General features: G+C 36.5%; 1 protein-coding gene across 1 annotated transcript; it reads left to right on the forward strand.

Annotated features, from left to right (window-relative positions):
- The first annotated feature begins 669 nt into the window (after positions 1-669).
- Positions 670-18462, forward strand: LOC121432179 (39S ribosomal protein L1, mitochondrial-like). Its single transcript, XM_041630036.1, has 9 exons — positions 670-802; positions 4147-4270; positions 5540-5705; positions 9869-9997; positions 11581-11661; positions 12881-13070; positions 13722-13825; positions 15630-15711; positions 17859-18462. The coding sequence occupies exons 1-9, from the start codon at positions 670-672 to the stop codon at positions 17993-17995; spliced, it is 1146 nt and encodes a 381-aa protein (XP_041485970.1). The 3' UTR covers positions 17996-18462.
- The last annotated feature ends 18 nt before the right edge of the window (positions 18463-18480 follow it).

Raw genomic sequence — 18480 nt, forward strand, 5'->3', positions numbered from 1 at the left:
GAAACCATTGGAAAAAGATAGCTTGTTTGAAAACAGAAAAATCAAAGAAACAGATCAGCAAAAGTTTGAGGAGAATCGGACAAATAATGAGAAAGTTATGAGCATTTGAATATTGCGATCACTATAGCTATGGAGATAGCAAATTGGCAATGCGACAAAGATATGTGATGTCACTTGTGAACAACTCTCCCCATTACTACAGTATATATTTCACTTGAATTGCCTCTCACATCTATCCATATATAGATCATGTATTCTTTCTACGTGAGGGCATGTAATACATATTTTCTAAGAAAACATAATGGATAAAGAGTTTTTATCATCATAAGAAAAAGCAAAAAGGGACATTTTGAGTGTATTTTATAGTCCACCAAAGGGAAAGTTGTTCATCAGTGACATCATACATCCTTGTCGCATTGCCAATGGGAGGATCTCCATAGCATTAGTGATTGCAATATTCAAATGCTCATAACTTTCTCATTATTTGTCCGATTTTTCCCACACTTTCTTTATTCTTATTCTTTGGTTTTTCTGTTTCTACACAAGCCTATTTGTTCCAAAGGTTTCATTCCCCTTTAATCAACATGATTATTTTCTTTTTCAATATCAAACGCTGAACTATATAGGTTCCGGTACCTGTCCAATCCCAAGTACCCGTACCGAAGCGGTATGTCTCCCTCTCTTGTTAATGTTAACCGTTCCCTTCAAAATGGCAGCCTCCATGAGAACCGAAATTCTTGCTCGGCTAGTCCGTGGATCAATTATCGGGATCGGTTTGTTCATGAATTGTCTATTTATTTTTGTATGAAAATATAGCTATTGTAATTGGTATGTACTATTTTGGCCAAAAGTCATGGTAAAGGTAGGAACTTGAGAATTTTGTGGTTCGTGGAGTGAGAGAGAGAGTGTCACTTGTCTTGCTCTTCCTCTGACTGAGCTGACATCGCCCATCGGCGGATCTGGGTGCGCGGTGCCGGCTGAGCCGGGGCGAGGGTCTCTCTCTGCACTGGCTGCACTGCCACTGCCAGTAGTCAGTACTGGTGTGGTGCTGATGACTTGCCAGCTCCCAGAATTGATCATATGGATTCAGATTTGGTCACTTCTTGTGTTGCAGCCACAGCTCAGTCTGCACAAAGTAGATCTTGATCAAAATCCTTTTATTAAAATCTATTCTTAGTTAACCCACAAATCCACTGCCTGGCCTTAGTTGCAGTTGCACTGGAAATAAATAATGTTGTTAGACTTAAAGCTTGTAAATACAGCTGGCATGATGGCAATCCGTCTGTTTCGAGCTTTTTAACATTAAAAAAAAAATATTTCTCCTACACAGACGGCTCGCTATCGTGCAGCCACCATTTTATAGGGGGTTAACTTAACAATGCATGCAAAATCCCCGACGGGGCTCATCAATTTTTGTCTTCATTTCATAAAAGTATGTAAAAAGAACTATACCAAATTAAAGATTATTATTCCGTTTTGGCCTGAAATTCACCAAAACGGGGAAAAATAAACTTAAAAGGGGATAAAACTGGTTTTCTCTGGCTGTTGCACAACTTCACTTCCCTGATTTATCCATACTTAAGACATAAACATATGGCCATTTAGTCACTGTACAGATCGAGCAAGAACTTTGGTCTCTGTAATTGGTGAGAGGAGCCAACAGAGTTCAGCAGAACAGCCAACATAACAGAGAGCTTTAAGTCTAGTAAACTAAGTAAAATAATATGGTGCTTAAATCAATGTTAAGTCGTTAACTAGGGAGTAGGGTCTTACTCGTAAGTTAAGTCTAACTGGCTCTGAAATATTGTCAAAGATATTCCACTTTACAGGGGAAAATATGCAATTTGTTCTATCGTTATACAAATAATGAGACCCTGTTGAACTTTGAATAAGGCATGTTTGAGACTGAGTAGGGTCTGGGAGATAGGCCTAGCCTAGTGACTTTTTGAAATCTTGAAGGAATCCCAACCAATTTGGTACCATTTGAAATCTTGTGAAATAAAAAAAAGAATAGTGCTTGTAACCCTAAATCAACTCATGATGTCGAATATTGACAGAGCTATATTCACATTTGAGTGGAAGAATGTGCAGATTTTTTTCTGCAGCAAAAGCAGATTTACAACACACAAAAAATGCAATGACTGGGACTGTATAATAATTTTTTAAGTGCAATGTGTTGCTATGTGAGGCAGTATATGCCCTTGATTTATAATGCATCATTTCATTAATAAAACTTCAAAGTTTCTCATGGTATTACTAGTAATTTGGAGGTCTTTCCCCTCATTTAAGGCTTTTTATAAAAGGATACATGGTTGCAGATACAAATTATGAAAATTGAAATTGAAATTGAAATGGTTTATTCAGAAAACTTCATCGCAGCCAAAGGCTGAATTGCGAAATTCTGTACAAGGTAAAATACAAAATATATACAATAACAATTGCTATAACAAAATGACATATAAAAGTAATGAAATAAATAAATGTTATATGCTGTAAATTAAGAAAGGAGAAGATTAGAATAATTTTATACATGGGATAACAGTAATATTGGATAGTTGTAACCACAATATGATTCTGTGGGGATAAAGTCAGTAATTCATAAGCTTGCATGAATAAAATAAGAAACAAATTATAAACAAATGATATTTCTTTAAAGAATTGAATATGAAATGTAACTGAGCCGGAATAAGGGGGAAAATGAAAAATATGTTGATGAGGTTGGTAAAACTGATTAAAGGACTTCTGTCAATGAGTTAAGTAGTAGTAGTAGTATTCACCTGGCTTACACGGAAATAAGAGATATCATAATTCTAATGATTGATTAAATATTTTCTCGCTGTATATGTATAAAAATGGAATTAGCATACTAAACAATTATACCAAGATGGGATAAAACAACAATGCCCATTGAAAACAAGCAATGCTAGATGTGGTAAAAGTAATATTAAGTACATCATGTAAGCTTGATTATCGTAATAATTTTGCTGCAAAGAGTCGTAACCAGAATTTAAAGCGAACGAAAACATTATGATATTATATTAGAAGATAGCATATCAATTTCGCTTTTAATAAAATTTATTATGCATAATTTGGATATCATTAACACATTGATTGCCTGTTGAGAAGTTGTGTCGTGTATTAAATTAATCGTAAATTTTGAAATTCATTACATATTCGATTGACTGTTAAGTAGTCGGACCATGTATGGGACAGCGCTTTTTCGACGGCGTTCTGTTCTACAGCGTATTTCAGTGTACATATTGCTGTAACGTAGTGAACGTTTGTGGACCGCCTCTCGAGTTGGAGGTAGCCAGTCGTGAAAGGGGGAGGAATGAAGACTCACGCCCTTTGCCAGTCTCATACATAGTCCTTCTCTCCGCTTATCTAGAGTAGATAGGTTAAGCAGTTCTAGTGCATGGTCATAATCTTGGTAAGCGGGCCCAAGCATGAGGCGGAATGCTCGTTTTTGTATTCTCTCAATTTGTTTTCTCTGTGATGCGTCGAGTCCAGAGTGCCAAACTGGTGCACAGTACTCTAATGCTGGACGAACATAGGAGGTATAAATTACCTTCAAATCATCAAGGGGTAGTTTGAATCCCTTGAGGATGCGCAACATATGAAGCCTCATGCTTGCGCGCTTGGTGATCTCATTGACATGATATGTCCATTTCAAATCATTCTGAATGCAAACTCCAAGTAGTTTCATGAACTGGACTTCAGATAGTTCCTGCCCTTCGAGTTCAACAGTGGGATTTGGTGGACTTGTTCTCATGAAGCTTATGTGCATGACAGCACATTTACTAGGGTTGAGTTTCATGTTGTTATCTTTAGACCACTGCTGAAGCTCATGTGCACTCTTCTGGATGGTGGCAGGGTCGCTCGTTTTCCTGCTTTCTAGTAGGAGTAGATCTAGAGAAAGTGGTATTTTACTGATCTCTAAACACAAGTCTGGAAAACAAGTTTGGACTTGGAGTTGGAATAATAGAGTAGATCTAGAGACCTAAAAGTAAAGACTAAAGCACCTAAAATCGGATGCTAAGCATAATCATTGTTCATTTCATTCTGATAGTGATAGAAAATCATGTAGTATGATTATATTATATAATTGTATGATTTTAGCCTCACTTTCTGTTCTTTTGTTCACAGGCTCTCAGATCGGGAAAGAAGCAAGCGGAGCAATGAGGATAGCCAGACAGATGAAAGTGTCCCTTAAGCCTCAGAAGACCAAATACATGATCCCCTTCCTTCACAGCAGATGCCTTTGTCAGAGGTGAGATTGCACTATAATGTTTTTTTTAATAATTTACCTGGTTAAATGGTTCCTTATCAAATGATGTATGACAGATGGGATTAGTAATACAAGTCTATTCCACTTGGCTTAATTTAACCCTATCTAGGCCGGGGGGGGGGGGGCCTCGGAGGCCCCCCCTCAACAAATCGCGCGATATTTTTGCCGTGCGAATTTTTTTGACCGCGCCGCTCGCTGACTTTTTACTTTCAAGTCTTGCGCAACTTTTGAGACCAATTTTGTGTCACCCGGGTACGTGGTTACGAAATTACACAACATTATGTAAGTGCATGTCAGACCGAAAATTGCTCAAAAACGTGATTTCATGTACAAAGTCAATGCAAATTGTGTTTTCAACCAAAATTCATAAATGTATGATTATTTTTAGTTTTTGTAGTCTAAATGTATTCATTTTATGCTTTTTATGATCACAGAAGAGTCCCCAACAAATTTCATTGAAAAAACAATGAAAAACAAAAGGTAAAAAAAACAAAGAAATACATAAGAAATTGCAAAAAACAATATAATACAAAAGAAAATGATTTGATATCACAATTTTTTTCATGTACACTTGCTAAGGACACCACAAAGAGTTTCTATACCAAAAATTAGTACATTTGGAGCTTTATTTAGGGAGTTAGAGGGAAAAGTATGATTTCTCATACTTATTACGCATAAATTAGCATAATCACTTAATAGCGATTCGCATGAAATTAATTACTATACAATCTGGTAGATTATGTCCCAGACAACTCGCGTGCCAATTTTCGGCGCGATCGCGTGGTCAACGGCCGAGATCTTAGGGGGGGCCTGGGAGGCCCACCCCCCCCCCCCCCCCGGCCATAGGAACTCCCAAAATACCCCGGCCTAGATAGGGTTAATTATAAGTTTGTCTCTTATCCAGTTTGGCCTACTCCAATAAATCTGACACAACTTTGGCAAGTTTCACTTTAGCTGAAACAAAATTTTAATCAGACCAAAGAATAGTAGTATTAGACAAGTGGTCATTAGACTGTTTGGCAGTTAGACCAAGTGCCAGAATGAGACAAAGTGAAAAAAAAAAAATTCAAAGAAATGAAGAAAAAAAAAAACGAAAGGAAATAAAAAGAAAAATATAAAAGAAAAAAATGAAGCATGAACTCAAACAGTTTAGCGAGGATCAAGATGGCTCATCTGAAAATAAGACCAACTCATTTCAGACCAAGCATGTACAAACCAAATAATATCATTAATTTATTCATGACTGCCCAGTGTAAACCAGCTCTCAAGTCAAAAGGAGGACTTTGCCACAGATGATTCAGATGGAGAAGACAGTATCGCGTTGGATGAGCTTGGTCTAGAGGTGAAACCTAAAGGTTATATGGCAGCGAGACCAGTCGACGATGTATACATGATCCAACATTATCCTCCACAATTGGTAAGTTATAGATACCGAGTGAGTCAAAAAGAGCTTCACACCTAAAAAAACGCTAATTTAGTGAAAGATGAAAATGCTCACTTTTTGATTAAATTAACCCGAGGGTTGATTCTAGAAAGCTTTTATTAAACAATCCTCATGTTATTTATTGATTTTTATTTATTTATTTATTTATTTATTAATTTATTTATTTATAAGGAGGAGGAGGCGCGATAGCTCAGTCGGTAGAGCTGGGGATTCGTATTCCGGTGACCCGGGTTCGATTCCCACATGGTGCGCTAGTGCCCTTTGGTAAGGCATTAATCCTCAGTACCAGGTCTTTCGGAGAGGACCTTAAGCCGTCAGTCTTCTTGTTGCTTGCTTACAAGCATTCATGCTTTCTTAGCAGTCAGGTAAAAAAATCACCACCAATGTATTGTAATGTATTTATTTGTCTTTTTATTTGTTTATTTATCTATTTATTTATTATTATTTTCATCTTTTTATATTTTTGGGGGGAGGTGGCTATAAATTTTACTGCAACTCTCATGCCTTCGTTGACACCAGATTCATTCATTGCAGACTGCAGTTATGTCTGATATTTTGACACATATCAAATTCGACATCACATCAAAGAACACCTCCTAATTATCCAAGTGTAAACATTTACCACATAAAAATGCTGTCAATTTATTTAAGAAAGGATACTGTTCAGGATATACTGAGGTGTTCATTACAGATCTTTTCCTTAAAATTACATTCTTAGGTGTACTGCACAGATTCGTTATTACCCACTCAGTACAATCAGTCATGTTGGAAGACTAACAATTCTGGTGTCTATTTGGAACAATAAAATATGGATGGATTAATTGCAAAAAAAAGTTTGTTCAGCACATCCTTAGACTCTTTTTCAGAGGGGAATGTCACGCCTGGTCCTACGTAAAACACATCCTTGGTGTATTGTACTGATACGATTCCCACCCATACATCCTGTTCATAATTGGATATTGTGCGCCAAGCTTAGCCGAATAGCTGTTGAACAGGATGTATTAAATCTCATTGATGTCACAATGAGATATATTTTGAATGGCTTCCACTTTCTATAAGCCTGTTCATGGTTGTAAACTGCGCACACGCAGTGAAAGGTCATTTGAGATAAACCATGAAGGTGGTTTTCAAATTCACTGACGTAGGCATATGTGATTTGATGATTATTCATGTATTCCTTTTAAAATATTCTTTTCATCACATCCAAGCTGAAGAGAAAGAAAAGTCTTCATAATCACTGGTATTTGACAGTAGCCCAAACTATAGTCAAAATGTGCCAGAAGCAGACAATAAAACAAACAAATTTCAAAAACTTTACCCGTGATGTACTATTCTAGTCACCTGGTCTGTACAGTACTTTTCATTCTTAGAATTTGAATGCTTTGTCGTGAAAACTTACGCAACATCTTCATTTGAAAATGTTATTGCTCATCCAAATGAAAAATCGCAAAGGTCATTTGAGAAAGGTTGATCATCAGCTAACCGTGAAGTGGCTTATTGTGTGAACAAGCGCTAGCTGTGTGGTCATACACTATGGGGTTGCGATCAAAGGCAAAGCACAAGTCCACAAATGTGCACTCTTGATTGGTTGACAGTCTATTTGTATTTGACATTTGGAGTTGTCTTTGATTGCAGCTCTCTCAGCAATGAGCCCCTGTTTAATAACCCTAAAACAAACTTTTTACAAGGTTCCATGACATTTGCTCCGACAACAATCGATCCACTGCAAATTCGACACATCAATCTGGTCCGGCCCTGGAGCTTAGTTTTGTCCAGCATCAATAATCTTTCCAGAACCATATCTCTTGTAATGACAATATCATTAAACCTAAATAGACTGGGCTATTTCGACGCCTAAGAAGACTGGGGGGCTGATTCAGCCCCCCCCCCCCTTATGATCTCGGCCGTCGATCGCGCGATCGCGATGAAAATTGGCACACGCATTACCCATGGCACTATCTACAAAACTATAACATCAAATTCTGCAAAAAATCTCATGTCTCATTAATTATGCTAATTTATGCGTAAAATCATAAGTTTGCTCTAATTAATAAAATAATGCCCCTGAAATGCTAATTTTTGTTTCACATACTCTAGATAGGCATCTGATCAAATTTATTTTAAAAAAATTTCAACATCACATTTATTTTCTTATGTATTCTATTGTTTTCTAAATTTCTTATGTATTTCGTTGTTTTTCGACTTTTTGTTTTTTATTGTTTTTTCAATGAAAATTGTCGGGGACTTTATTTTGACCATAAAAAAGATTTAAAAAATTAATTGATTTCAAGCAGTAAAAGGAAAAATAATGATACATTAATGAATTTTGGATAAAAACAATATTTGTATTGGATTTGTACACAAATTCACGTTTTTGAGTAATTTTGGGTCTGCGTGCACTTACGAGATGTTGCGTAATTTTGGAACTGCGTACTCGGGGGTCACAATTTTGGTCTCAAAATTTGCGTGAGACTTGAAAGTAAAAAGTCAGCGAGCGACGCGGTCAAAAAAATTTTGCACGGCGGATTTATCGCGAAAAATGTTGAGGGGGGCTGAATCAGCCCCCCAGTCTTTTTAGGGTTAAGAATAGAGTCAAAGGGTCTCTCAGGAAATGAAGGAAGATTACTGGTATCTTCTTGCGTAAATATTGATGCAAAAAAGTCATTTAACACCTCAGCTTTATCGAAGTCATCATCTACAGTTGTGCCGTCTGGCAGAGTCAACTCTCCAAGACAGGATTTGGATTTTGTCGTATTTTGTACATATTGCCAAAAAGATTTGGATTTGTTTTGACCTCAGATGCCAGTTTATTTTCAAAATTCTTTTTAGCCTGCTTGATAATACTTGTGGCTTTATTTCTGGCTTTGTTGTAATCCAATCTATTAGAGATAGTTCTATTCTTCTGATAGCGATTCCATGCTTTGTGTTTCTCATGAACTGCCTCACTTGCTTTCCTATCCAACCATGCAGACCTTCTACCTGATGGTTTGATCTTAGGAACGAAGAGATCTGTCACTTCTCTCAAAGCCTGTAGTATCTGTGCACATCTGATGTTTACATCAGAATTAGATGGTACTGCAAAACTGTTGTTTTCCTTTACATAACTCTTCATCTCCTCATAATTGCCACGAAAGTATGCATAACGAGGACCTGGTTTAACTCTAACTGGGCACATCTCAATTTCGAAAGAAAGTACAAGAAGGTCACTTTTTCCAAGTGGAGAACTCAAATTCCAGTATTCAATTATCTCTTCATGATTTGTAATTAACAAGTCCAACAAATTAGACCGCTGACCATTTCTCTGTCTTGTAGGTTCAGATACCAATTGTGTCAGAAATAAATCATCAAGCAATTCCAAAAACTGATCAGAAAAGTTCCCGCGACTTGTTGTTGAATTTCCTTCCCAGTCTATGTTTGGCAAATTAAAGTCACCAACAATAATGACATGAGTATGGTTGTATCGAGAGACAATTTCTTGAAGTTGGTTGAGAAGACTTTGATTATTTTCATCAGAACTATTTGGGCTTCTGTAAATGCATCCGATTAAAATCTTATCCCTAGCAGTTTCCAGAAGGCACCACACACTTTCTTCAAATTCACATGAGATTGGCAAAAGTTCTTGTACTTGTAAGTGTTCGTGAACATAAATTGCTACTCCCCTCTTGTGTTTGCTTGGTAAAAAAAGTCGGTAGCCCGGCAAGAGGGACTTTAAGAACGACTGGTGATCCTTTCCTGAAGTAAATGATATTCACCATTAAATGTAACTTGGTGATTATTCAGTGCGGAAGAATAGATCACCAGTCGTTCGTAAAGTATAAATACAATTAATACAATTAATCATACAAATCACCCCCAATAATCACTTACTATGTTCTTTTGTATGGTTCCTGATCTGAATTACAAAACCACAGAATAAAAAAAAATCTCTTACGGACTTCCAAGTGTGACTTGAACTATCAATCACAATAACATTTGAAAAGGAAGGGGTCTCAAGATTACTCAAGTTCATATTTTAAAGTCTGAGACCAGGGATGCAGAGTTTTTGCTTGATTCCACCTCTTTTGGTCGCCCCTTCATGACAAGAACATAAAAAAGAGGAGTAACATTGGTTTCATTCATTTTTTTTTCTTTCACAGGTTACATTCCATGAAGCCATGGAAAAGCTGAGGTCGCATGATCGATGGGCGCACGTAAGGAAACCGGAACTCTACAAAAACAGAACAGTCACCATAGGTATTCATCTAGATATGACTCTTGAGAAAAAGGTAAATCTATATATTTGTTTATCATTATGAATGAATGCAATTCATTGTTTTATTGATGATTCAAATGAATGATATCATTTCTTTGTCAGGCTTCATCTAGCAATTTGCTTGAAATTCCATGATCGTGAAAATTAAAGCCTCAAAATAGAATGGGAGGGGCACGGCGACTTTAGAGGGGACACTTTTTCAAATTCCGGGCAGCAGAGAAAACCAAGACCACTTCTAGAGGTGCATTTGATGGGAAAATAGCACCATGACCAAATAAAAAAAGGACACGATTGTATTCGCCTAGACTTTGATAAAAGGGAAGAGGGTGTCATGGCCATTATAATGGGTGTCAGAGACCACGGCCTCTCAAAAAAATAGAAGAAAAATGCATATTTGATTGTTTGAAATAGACATGAAATGAAATAATCCGAAAACTTGCTTTGCCCAATTGATCGGGGACCCGGCAGTCACTGTGTAGAGCTAGATCGACAAGGCTCTATCCCTTATTCCCTTTAAAGGTCAAGTCCACCTCAGAAAAATGTTGATTTGAATCAATAGAGAAAAATCAGACAAGTACAATGCTGAAAATTTCATTTCCAGCTGATTTCTCTTCGTTGTATTTGGTAATCATGGGAATGGAAGCAGCTAGTTTTCCATGTAAATCCTCCCCTGAGATGATCTGCATTTTCAGAGGAGATTGTTGACTAATTATGGTGCATTCAGATTTCCCCTACTGCGGCTGTTCGGCAAGTCGTAAACAGCTGTTTTATTAATTTTTGTTTGACCCCTCTACATGTAGCTGGAACAAAAAATCTTAAAATGGCTGTTTTTAAATTGCGAACGGCCGTCGTAGGGGAAATGTGACTGCGCCATTACTCCCGTCTGTCTTTTGAAGATGATATTTCTTCTTCTTATGCTGCTTTGTCTGATTTACATGAGAATTGTCCCATGATTACTATGTTGATATGTATTTTTAAGACCCAAGAAATCCACCCTTCAAGAGGTCATGCTATTGCATAGAAAGTGATTCATGTAGAATAAATTCATATCTTTAAAGAACTCCAGGCCTGCCAACTACTCCTTTTTCCAGGAGTTACCCTATTTTTTTAGATTTTCTTATCAACCAAAAAGAGGAGCGCTCTGTTTTTCCATTTATTTAAGATAAAAAATAAATCAGCCCACAAATGTATTTTTGTGGTGGGGTGTGGGTGTATGTATGGGTGTAAGAGTAATATAGTGTTTCGTTCAGCACTTGTAATTTCTCAATGTTTAAATGTACGAATGCTAAACATGTCTTGATTTTAAAAAAGTGAGGGAGACCCACCTGACATCGAGCAAAATAATTTGCGCCGCGTGATTATGACTCATGTTTTTTTCATTTTCAAATGTTTGTAGGCCAGTATCTGTCAAAGAAGAAAATTGTCAATTTTCGAAAAAAGTAAAAAAAAAAAAATGATAGTAAACACAAACAAAAGGATTGAAAAAATTCCTAGTTTTTGTCTAATTTTGTACAAAATCTCACCTATCTGTCTCTCCAATATTTTGTTTGCTTTCAAACAAACTTTCATGGTGATTATTTTCTCCCTTTTTTCCAGAAAAAAGTAGTTCCATTTCAAAACATGGTGATCCTACCACACCCATTTAAAGAAGACAACAAGGTATTATGCTTTGCTGAGGTGAGTATCATTTCTATCAGGACCTGATTCATAAAAATTATCATATCCATCATAAAAGTAATCTGAATCATGTGACCAAAGATAATTCCGTCCAACCTAAAAAAAATGGCAAAAATTGACCATTTTCCTGAGGGGGTTTGTGTCACCATGGGAACCACAGTTGCACCCACCCTTTCTAGTAGCAATACATATTGTTTATTTATTCAGTGGTAACTGCCATGGAATTCTTTATTTTGATTGTTTGTTGAGTATTGTTCCATGTGGGACACTGTTCTCACTACCGTCCTAAAGCTAGTTTAACGTGTAATTAGAACAGTTGAAGCAGTCTTGAGAGTGATCTTCCAACCCGGTTCAGAAATCCACCTCGTAATGTAGTTTTGAAGATCACTTTGCCTCGTTAAACTGGTTTTAGCGGAAGTGAGGCCACAACAGTTCTTCGGGAAGCGATTCTTTCGCACATTCCGAGCACGCTACTCCACACACTGTATGTGGAATGCCAACGCTGCTGTTTCAAATTTCGCGCAAGACATGTCATCCTACTGAGAATGTTTCCATTGCAATAAGACCGCTTTATGTGAAGTGGTTTTGAAAAACACTATTGGGTGATCAATTGAGAACGCTAGCAAAGCGATCTTCCAAACTGGTTTCTTGATCCGGTTTCCAGTAAACCAGTTTTAGAAATTTTAATGAGAACAATGTCGAAGTTATCCTTTGATGGCATTTTACCATAGTGATATAATTATTTACATGTAGATCCTTTATCAAAACTATGATTTCTTTTAATGGTTTACTTATTAATGTTCATCAATTGTCATTTTCAAGTATCAATTGTGTTTGGAAAAATAATTAATTAGCTTCATGCATCAATCATATGATTTCTTGGGAAGCAGTTGTATAATCTTTGCAGGGAATAATTTTGCTTTACAAATTTGAATAGCATTGAAAAGCTCTCAACTAAGTAATGCAAAGTCCTATGTAAAAATAGACTATACAAAGGACTTTATGCATAGCAGTCTTTAAAAAATGTGGAGCAAATTGCGATGCGATACCAGGAATATTATTCCCTGCACTGTCTTTGATCAAGAACATTTTTTCTCTTATAAGAATCAAATATATACAAGTATAAATGTGTACTCTTTCTTAGTTTCTCCTTAAGTTTAGTTAGAAATGTCTTGGAAAAATCTCTGACTAAATATGATGTTAACTTCCTTATTTCTAGGAGTCTGACACCCAAGTTGCCCTAGATTCAGGATCTTACATGGTTGGTAACGCTGACACTGTTCAAGACATCCTTGACCACAGGATACATCATAGGTCATTTGACTACTGCGTTGCCACTCCAGAGATGATGCCCAAGCTGTCCAAACTAAAGGAGAAACTGAGGAAAAGATTCCCCGCTTCTAAAAGAGGTTTGTATACATTTATCATTTGCAATTATTGTAATTATTATCATAAACATGTAGAGGAAGTGTAATTTTTTTCATCATGTGTAGATATATATATATGTCTGACCCTCTATGTGAATTTTCCTTAAAAATTCTGTTTTCTAGTTCTTATCAAAATGTGTAATGCTGTCAAATGATCATGACTGTGGCAGTTCATGAAGGTTGATTGTTGATTGGAATTTGCCATTTGTCTTGAGAACAGTATTCACCATAATGTACTTTAAGAGTGTTGTGGCCCAGTGGATTAGTCTTCAAACTTTGAAACAGAGGGTCTTGGGTTTGAATCCCAGCCATGGCATAATTTCCTTCAACAAGAAATTCATCCACATTGTGCTGCACTCAACCCAGGTGAGATTAATGGGTACCTGCCAGGAATTTATTCCTAGAAATGCCTCCGCACCATAAAAGGCTGCTGGGCTAAAGCCAGGGTCATAATATCCAAGTTCTTTGGAAGCACATAGGGACGTTATGACATAATGTGATATGTGCTATTCAAGAACTGTTATAATTATTATTAAATATGTTTGGATTACACAATTTCATCTGTGGAATATGTAGGAAATACGCTATTGCACTGTTGACATACATATATCTTTGTCATTGATTTACTGACAGGGTCTGTTAGCAACAATATCCCAGCCATGTTGAATCTATACAGAAAGGGACAGGAATATAAAGTACAAGTCAAGACCGGCACCATCAACTGTGCTATTGGCAAGGTAAGAGGAGTAAGAGGAGGAGGTGGAAGAGTGGGAGGGGAGAGAGGAGGTAGAACAAAGAAGAGAAAGAGAAAGAGGAGGAGAGGGGAGAAAGAGGAAGAGAGGAGGAAAAGTAGGATGAAGAAGAGGAAGAGGAGGAGGAAGGGAAGAAAGGAAATGGAGGAGAAATAGGAGGAGAGGGAAAAGGGGGAGAAAGAAGAGGAGGAAGATGAGAAGGAAGAAGATGAGAGAGGAGGAGAGAACAGAAAGAGTGAAGGAAAAGGAAGAGGAAGAAGAAGATGAGGAGGAGGAAAGAGAGGATGAAGAAGAAGATGAGGAAGGGGATTCTATGCAGGAGAATGATGGGAGGAAAGAGATGAGGTAGTAAAGGAGAAGGAATAGGAGAAGAGGAGGAAAGAAGGGAGAGTTAAGGGGAAAGGTGGAGGAAGAAGAAGAGGGAGAGGATGAGAGAGAGGAGGAAGAAGAGGAGGAGGAACAGGAAGAGAATGAAGATGAAGATTGCATTGACAAAAATAGAATAATTTTTTTGTGTGTAAATGATAATGATAATATTCACTCACCTCCTCTGTCACATAGAGAGGATCATTGTGTTTGAGTAACATCCAGCCTCTTGCAACATAAAAGATATAGGCCCATATTCTGAAGTCGGGTTTAACTTAAACGCGGGTTTAAAGTTGTGGTTAAAGTATGGAAAGCCAATTGTGACATCGATCACTAACAGTAGAGACATCACATTTCAGCTCATTTGGCTCTTAAATCATTCATAATTGTCTTGGAAGCACAAATAGATGATTGTCTTCACCATCAGTGAATCAGGAAAGAGCGCAGTAAACATAAGAGACATACAACTTAATAAAAATTTTGACATTTTTGGCTTCCCATAATCTTAGCACAGAGTTCGACCATTGTCTAAGTTAAACCTGACTTCAGAATACGGGCCATAATGTCTATCTACAGCTATGATCAATCATAATTCTATATCAATCCATGTTACTAGAATTGTTAATAAGATTGATTGTACCTCATTGTGATACAAGTCCAAACACAGCTCAAATTGACTAAATATAGCTATTGGATAAGAAGTTGGTTTGGCACTTACCATGACAATCATTTTTAGATATCTTAAGTCATTTTCACAAACCATCACAATGGGGTGTCTTTGGACAGAAACTAATTTTGAAAATAGGAAAGTACATTTCTGAATTTAATTTTAATGCCATGAAAATACAGTTAAAGGAATCGAATTAGACTGTCAAAGAGTGGATATTTTGAGATAATAGATATATGTCAGACTACTTCATATATTGACATTTTTTAATAGAACATAGAATTTTTGAATTTTTAACAGAAACAACTTTTGGAAATTTAAATTAAAGTATTTTTTTAAATTTTAATCAATTTTGGTATCTTAGTGGTATTACATATTCTTGTTATAGATATACAAAAAATGAAGAAAAAACAGTGAGTAATGAGTCATATTTTCAGACCCTCCAATGAATTTATTGACAATTATTTATCAGCGTCATTAGTGTTACGTCATTTACTGGTAATGCCTTTTTCATTATTGATTTGAGTCTATGCATTTCTTTTTTATTTAGAGGAATTCCCTTTATTCATGAATATGTTGCCTCTATAAATCAAGTTAGTGAAGTCTGAAATGAAGATTGAAATTTGACTCTGCTCAGAGTTATCTCCATCACTTTGTATATTCAAATAAGATGTGGCAAGGATTTTATTAAGAAATGAAAGGTAACTTCTGAATTTAAAAACCATCTCTTTCTCCTGTATCTTATAAAACATACAGCTCAGTCTGACCAATGATCAACTGGAAGACAACATGGCTGCCATCATATCTGATGTGTGCTCACATAAACCCCTTCAATATGGTAAGTAAATCATACAAGTGAGATTCGTAGACTTGGGAGTAAAACAGTGGGTTTTTTGACTGGGTATATGGGATATTGGTTTGTCTGTAGCTTATGGGGGACATAGATTAAAGGCTTGCTGGGTAAGGTTAAAGTGATTGGTTAACATTGGTTTGACTTTTAAAAAATCTGAGCTAGAAGGTCACACTTGTCACCTGTGTCTGTGATATGTTACAAAAACGAAGCCCAGAAAAAATTGCATTCGAAAATAATTATTTAGTGCTTCAAAAATTGAAATATAAAGTGACCGGAAGCACCATCTTAATTTCATCCCATACAATTATGTGTACTATTTAGGCGTCTATAAGACGCCTATTTACAAAATCGGGGTTTGCCTTGTAGTTTCAGCTTTTCATTCTCAATAATGGTTGTTTTCAGGGTTTATTAGTTCTAATACATGCACTTGTACACATGTTTCATCTTGGTTTGAGAATTTTTTAAATCGGCTGCTCACAAAGTTAAATAATACCTTTAAATAATGTTAGAAACATATTTTTAATTGCAAGCAGTAATGTGTTAACATTATTCATACTGTGCCAACAAACTTTTAAATTTCCATTCAGTTATCCATGGCAGACTAAAATCAAAGATACTGAGGTATTCTCATTTGATTGTGCCCATTTTACAGAGAGTTACGATTGATCCAATCAATCGCAACTATGGATAGCCAGCAAAGTCAACATATAAAATGCATGTTTAGTTTAAAAAGATTCTAGATATGAATGTATATCCATAATCGATTGATTTCTTGACAATTTGGCGTGATCTCCTTTGTTAACAAAGCACATTTTGCAAATTTCCTGGAGAAAAAAATTATGACACTGATGGATTTCCATAGAGTTACAATTGATTGGATCAATTGTAACTCTTTGTAAGACGGGACCCAGGGCCCTTTCTTATAAATAGTTGCGATTGATCCAATCCACCACAAATATGAACGGCCAGCAATGTCAAGATCTTAGATATTTTCTAGATAGGATGTATATTAATACATTCATTGTTCTCTTGAGTTAAGTGTGATTCTCTTTGTTTACTAAGGAGGTGGAGCACATTTCTTTTAGAAACAAATTTATGGTATGTATGGATTTCCATACAGTTGAGATTGATTGAATCGATCTTTATAAGACGGGGGCCCTGCTCTGAACCCGAAATGGCCTAGTGGTAGTGTCTCTGACCTGCAGTCAGTAGATGAGAGGTTCAAATCCCGCTGGTTCCAAGATTTTTCCTGACTTATTTTTCAGATCGAGCTTAAAATCTTATCTTCTGGGTATGGGCCAGAAATGTATAAACATGATTACATTACACTTTGATGACGTCAGAATCTGAAAAGCAATGGACTTCCATGTTCATACCTGCGTATTTAGGACTCGGCCAATTATGGTGTACCATTGAATATGATCACAGGATGGGCAAAGGACACCGCACACCGTACGATTCGTCTCGATCCGATTTGGGAATGAAACGTAGTATAAGTTGATGCTAATATTGAGACATGGAATATCTTACTGTGTAATGTTCCAAACCATTGTACAAATACCTATGTTCAAATCTGTGACTGTGCTGTCATCCTTATTAGAATAAAAGTGAATTTAATATCTAGTTGTTTTGATATCGTAACAATCGTACGATAGGCTACGATTTCAAATTAATTTGACCTTTACTCCACAATAAATGCTTGCAGTCATTCAAAATTTTTATGTCAGTATTCTTTCAGATAATTTGACCCTGAAATTAAAAGATATTCTTCCTTCACATTTTCAGAAAATGAGCATAATGCGATTTGCTGCAAATCGGATCGTGGACCAGTTGTAAGGTGTGCGGTGTCCTTAACAGAGCGCTTATTATAGAGCAATTCCCAAGTTTCGCATTACCTTACCTTTTCTCCTTGATTACAACACTTAGCCTGCCATAATTGAGTTCCACCGATATGTTCCAACATTATTCAACCTTTAAAAATCCAGGACTCTGTTATTCTTTGGGTGGATTTTTGCCAAACTAGGATTAACAGGTTTTTCGTCATTTCCCAATTTTTATATGACAAAAAATCTGCTTAAACTTTTGTAAAATCAAGCCTTCCATGTTTTCATTTTGTTTGTATTTATTTTTAGGTCCATTCATCAAGAGACTCACCCTGACTGCCTTTCTCTTAGATGGTCACAGGATTAATTTCAAGAAGTACCTTCCCATCGCTGATGAAGATAAGAAGCTCAAAGAGGAATTGGAAAGATTAGAACAATCGTCATGATAAGATTTTCTATGTTAGGTTGTATGGTCCTGTGGTTTAGAGCATTGGACTCATAATCATAAGGTTGTGAGTTTGAATCCCCGCTCTGCCATTTCCCCATTTTGACCCGAGAGTAATGTCATCTGTAAGGTCTCACCTCTATGCCTGATTGACTTAGACGTGAAATGTTTCCTAATTGGTTATACCAGTTTGGCGTTATACCAGCAGAAATTGTCCTGAGTTCCTACGGGAGTTACAAGAACAGAAACAGAATATTTTCATGATGGAATGGTAATAGAATTGTTAATGATGCATCACCATGTGATAGTCCTGAAAAGGACTGTTTGTGATCTTTCATGAGTAAAGAGCTACCAAATCTCCATCAAGATCACCAACACCCCTTGTCAGGAGTATCATGTGGTAATGTTCTGGGCCCCATCTTACAAAGACTTACGATTGATCCAGTCAATCTTAACTATGGAAATCCACATAGTGGAAATCCAATA

The sequence above is a fragment of the Lytechinus variegatus genome, chromosome 18, assembly GCF_018143015.1.
Source record: "Lytechinus variegatus isolate NC3 chromosome 18, Lvar_3.0, whole genome shotgun sequence".
Lineage (NCBI taxonomy): Eukaryota > Metazoa > Echinodermata > Echinoidea > Temnopleuroida > Toxopneustidae > Lytechinus > Lytechinus variegatus.

Excerpts from the sequence above, each read along its gene's own strand:
- LOC121432179 (XM_041630036.1), top strand. The coding sequence starts at position 670 with ATGTCTCCCTCTCTTGTTAATGTTAACCGTTCCCTTCAAAATGGCAGC. Across the intron at positions 9,998-11,580 it reads ATATGACTCTTGAGAAAAAG|AAAAAAGTAGTTCCATTTCA; the intron begins GTAAATCTATAT and ends CCTTTTTTCCAG. Across the intron at positions 13,071-13,721 it reads ATTCCCCGCTTCTAAAAGAG|GGTCTGTTAGCAACAATATC; the intron begins GTTTGTATACAT and ends ATTTACTGACAG.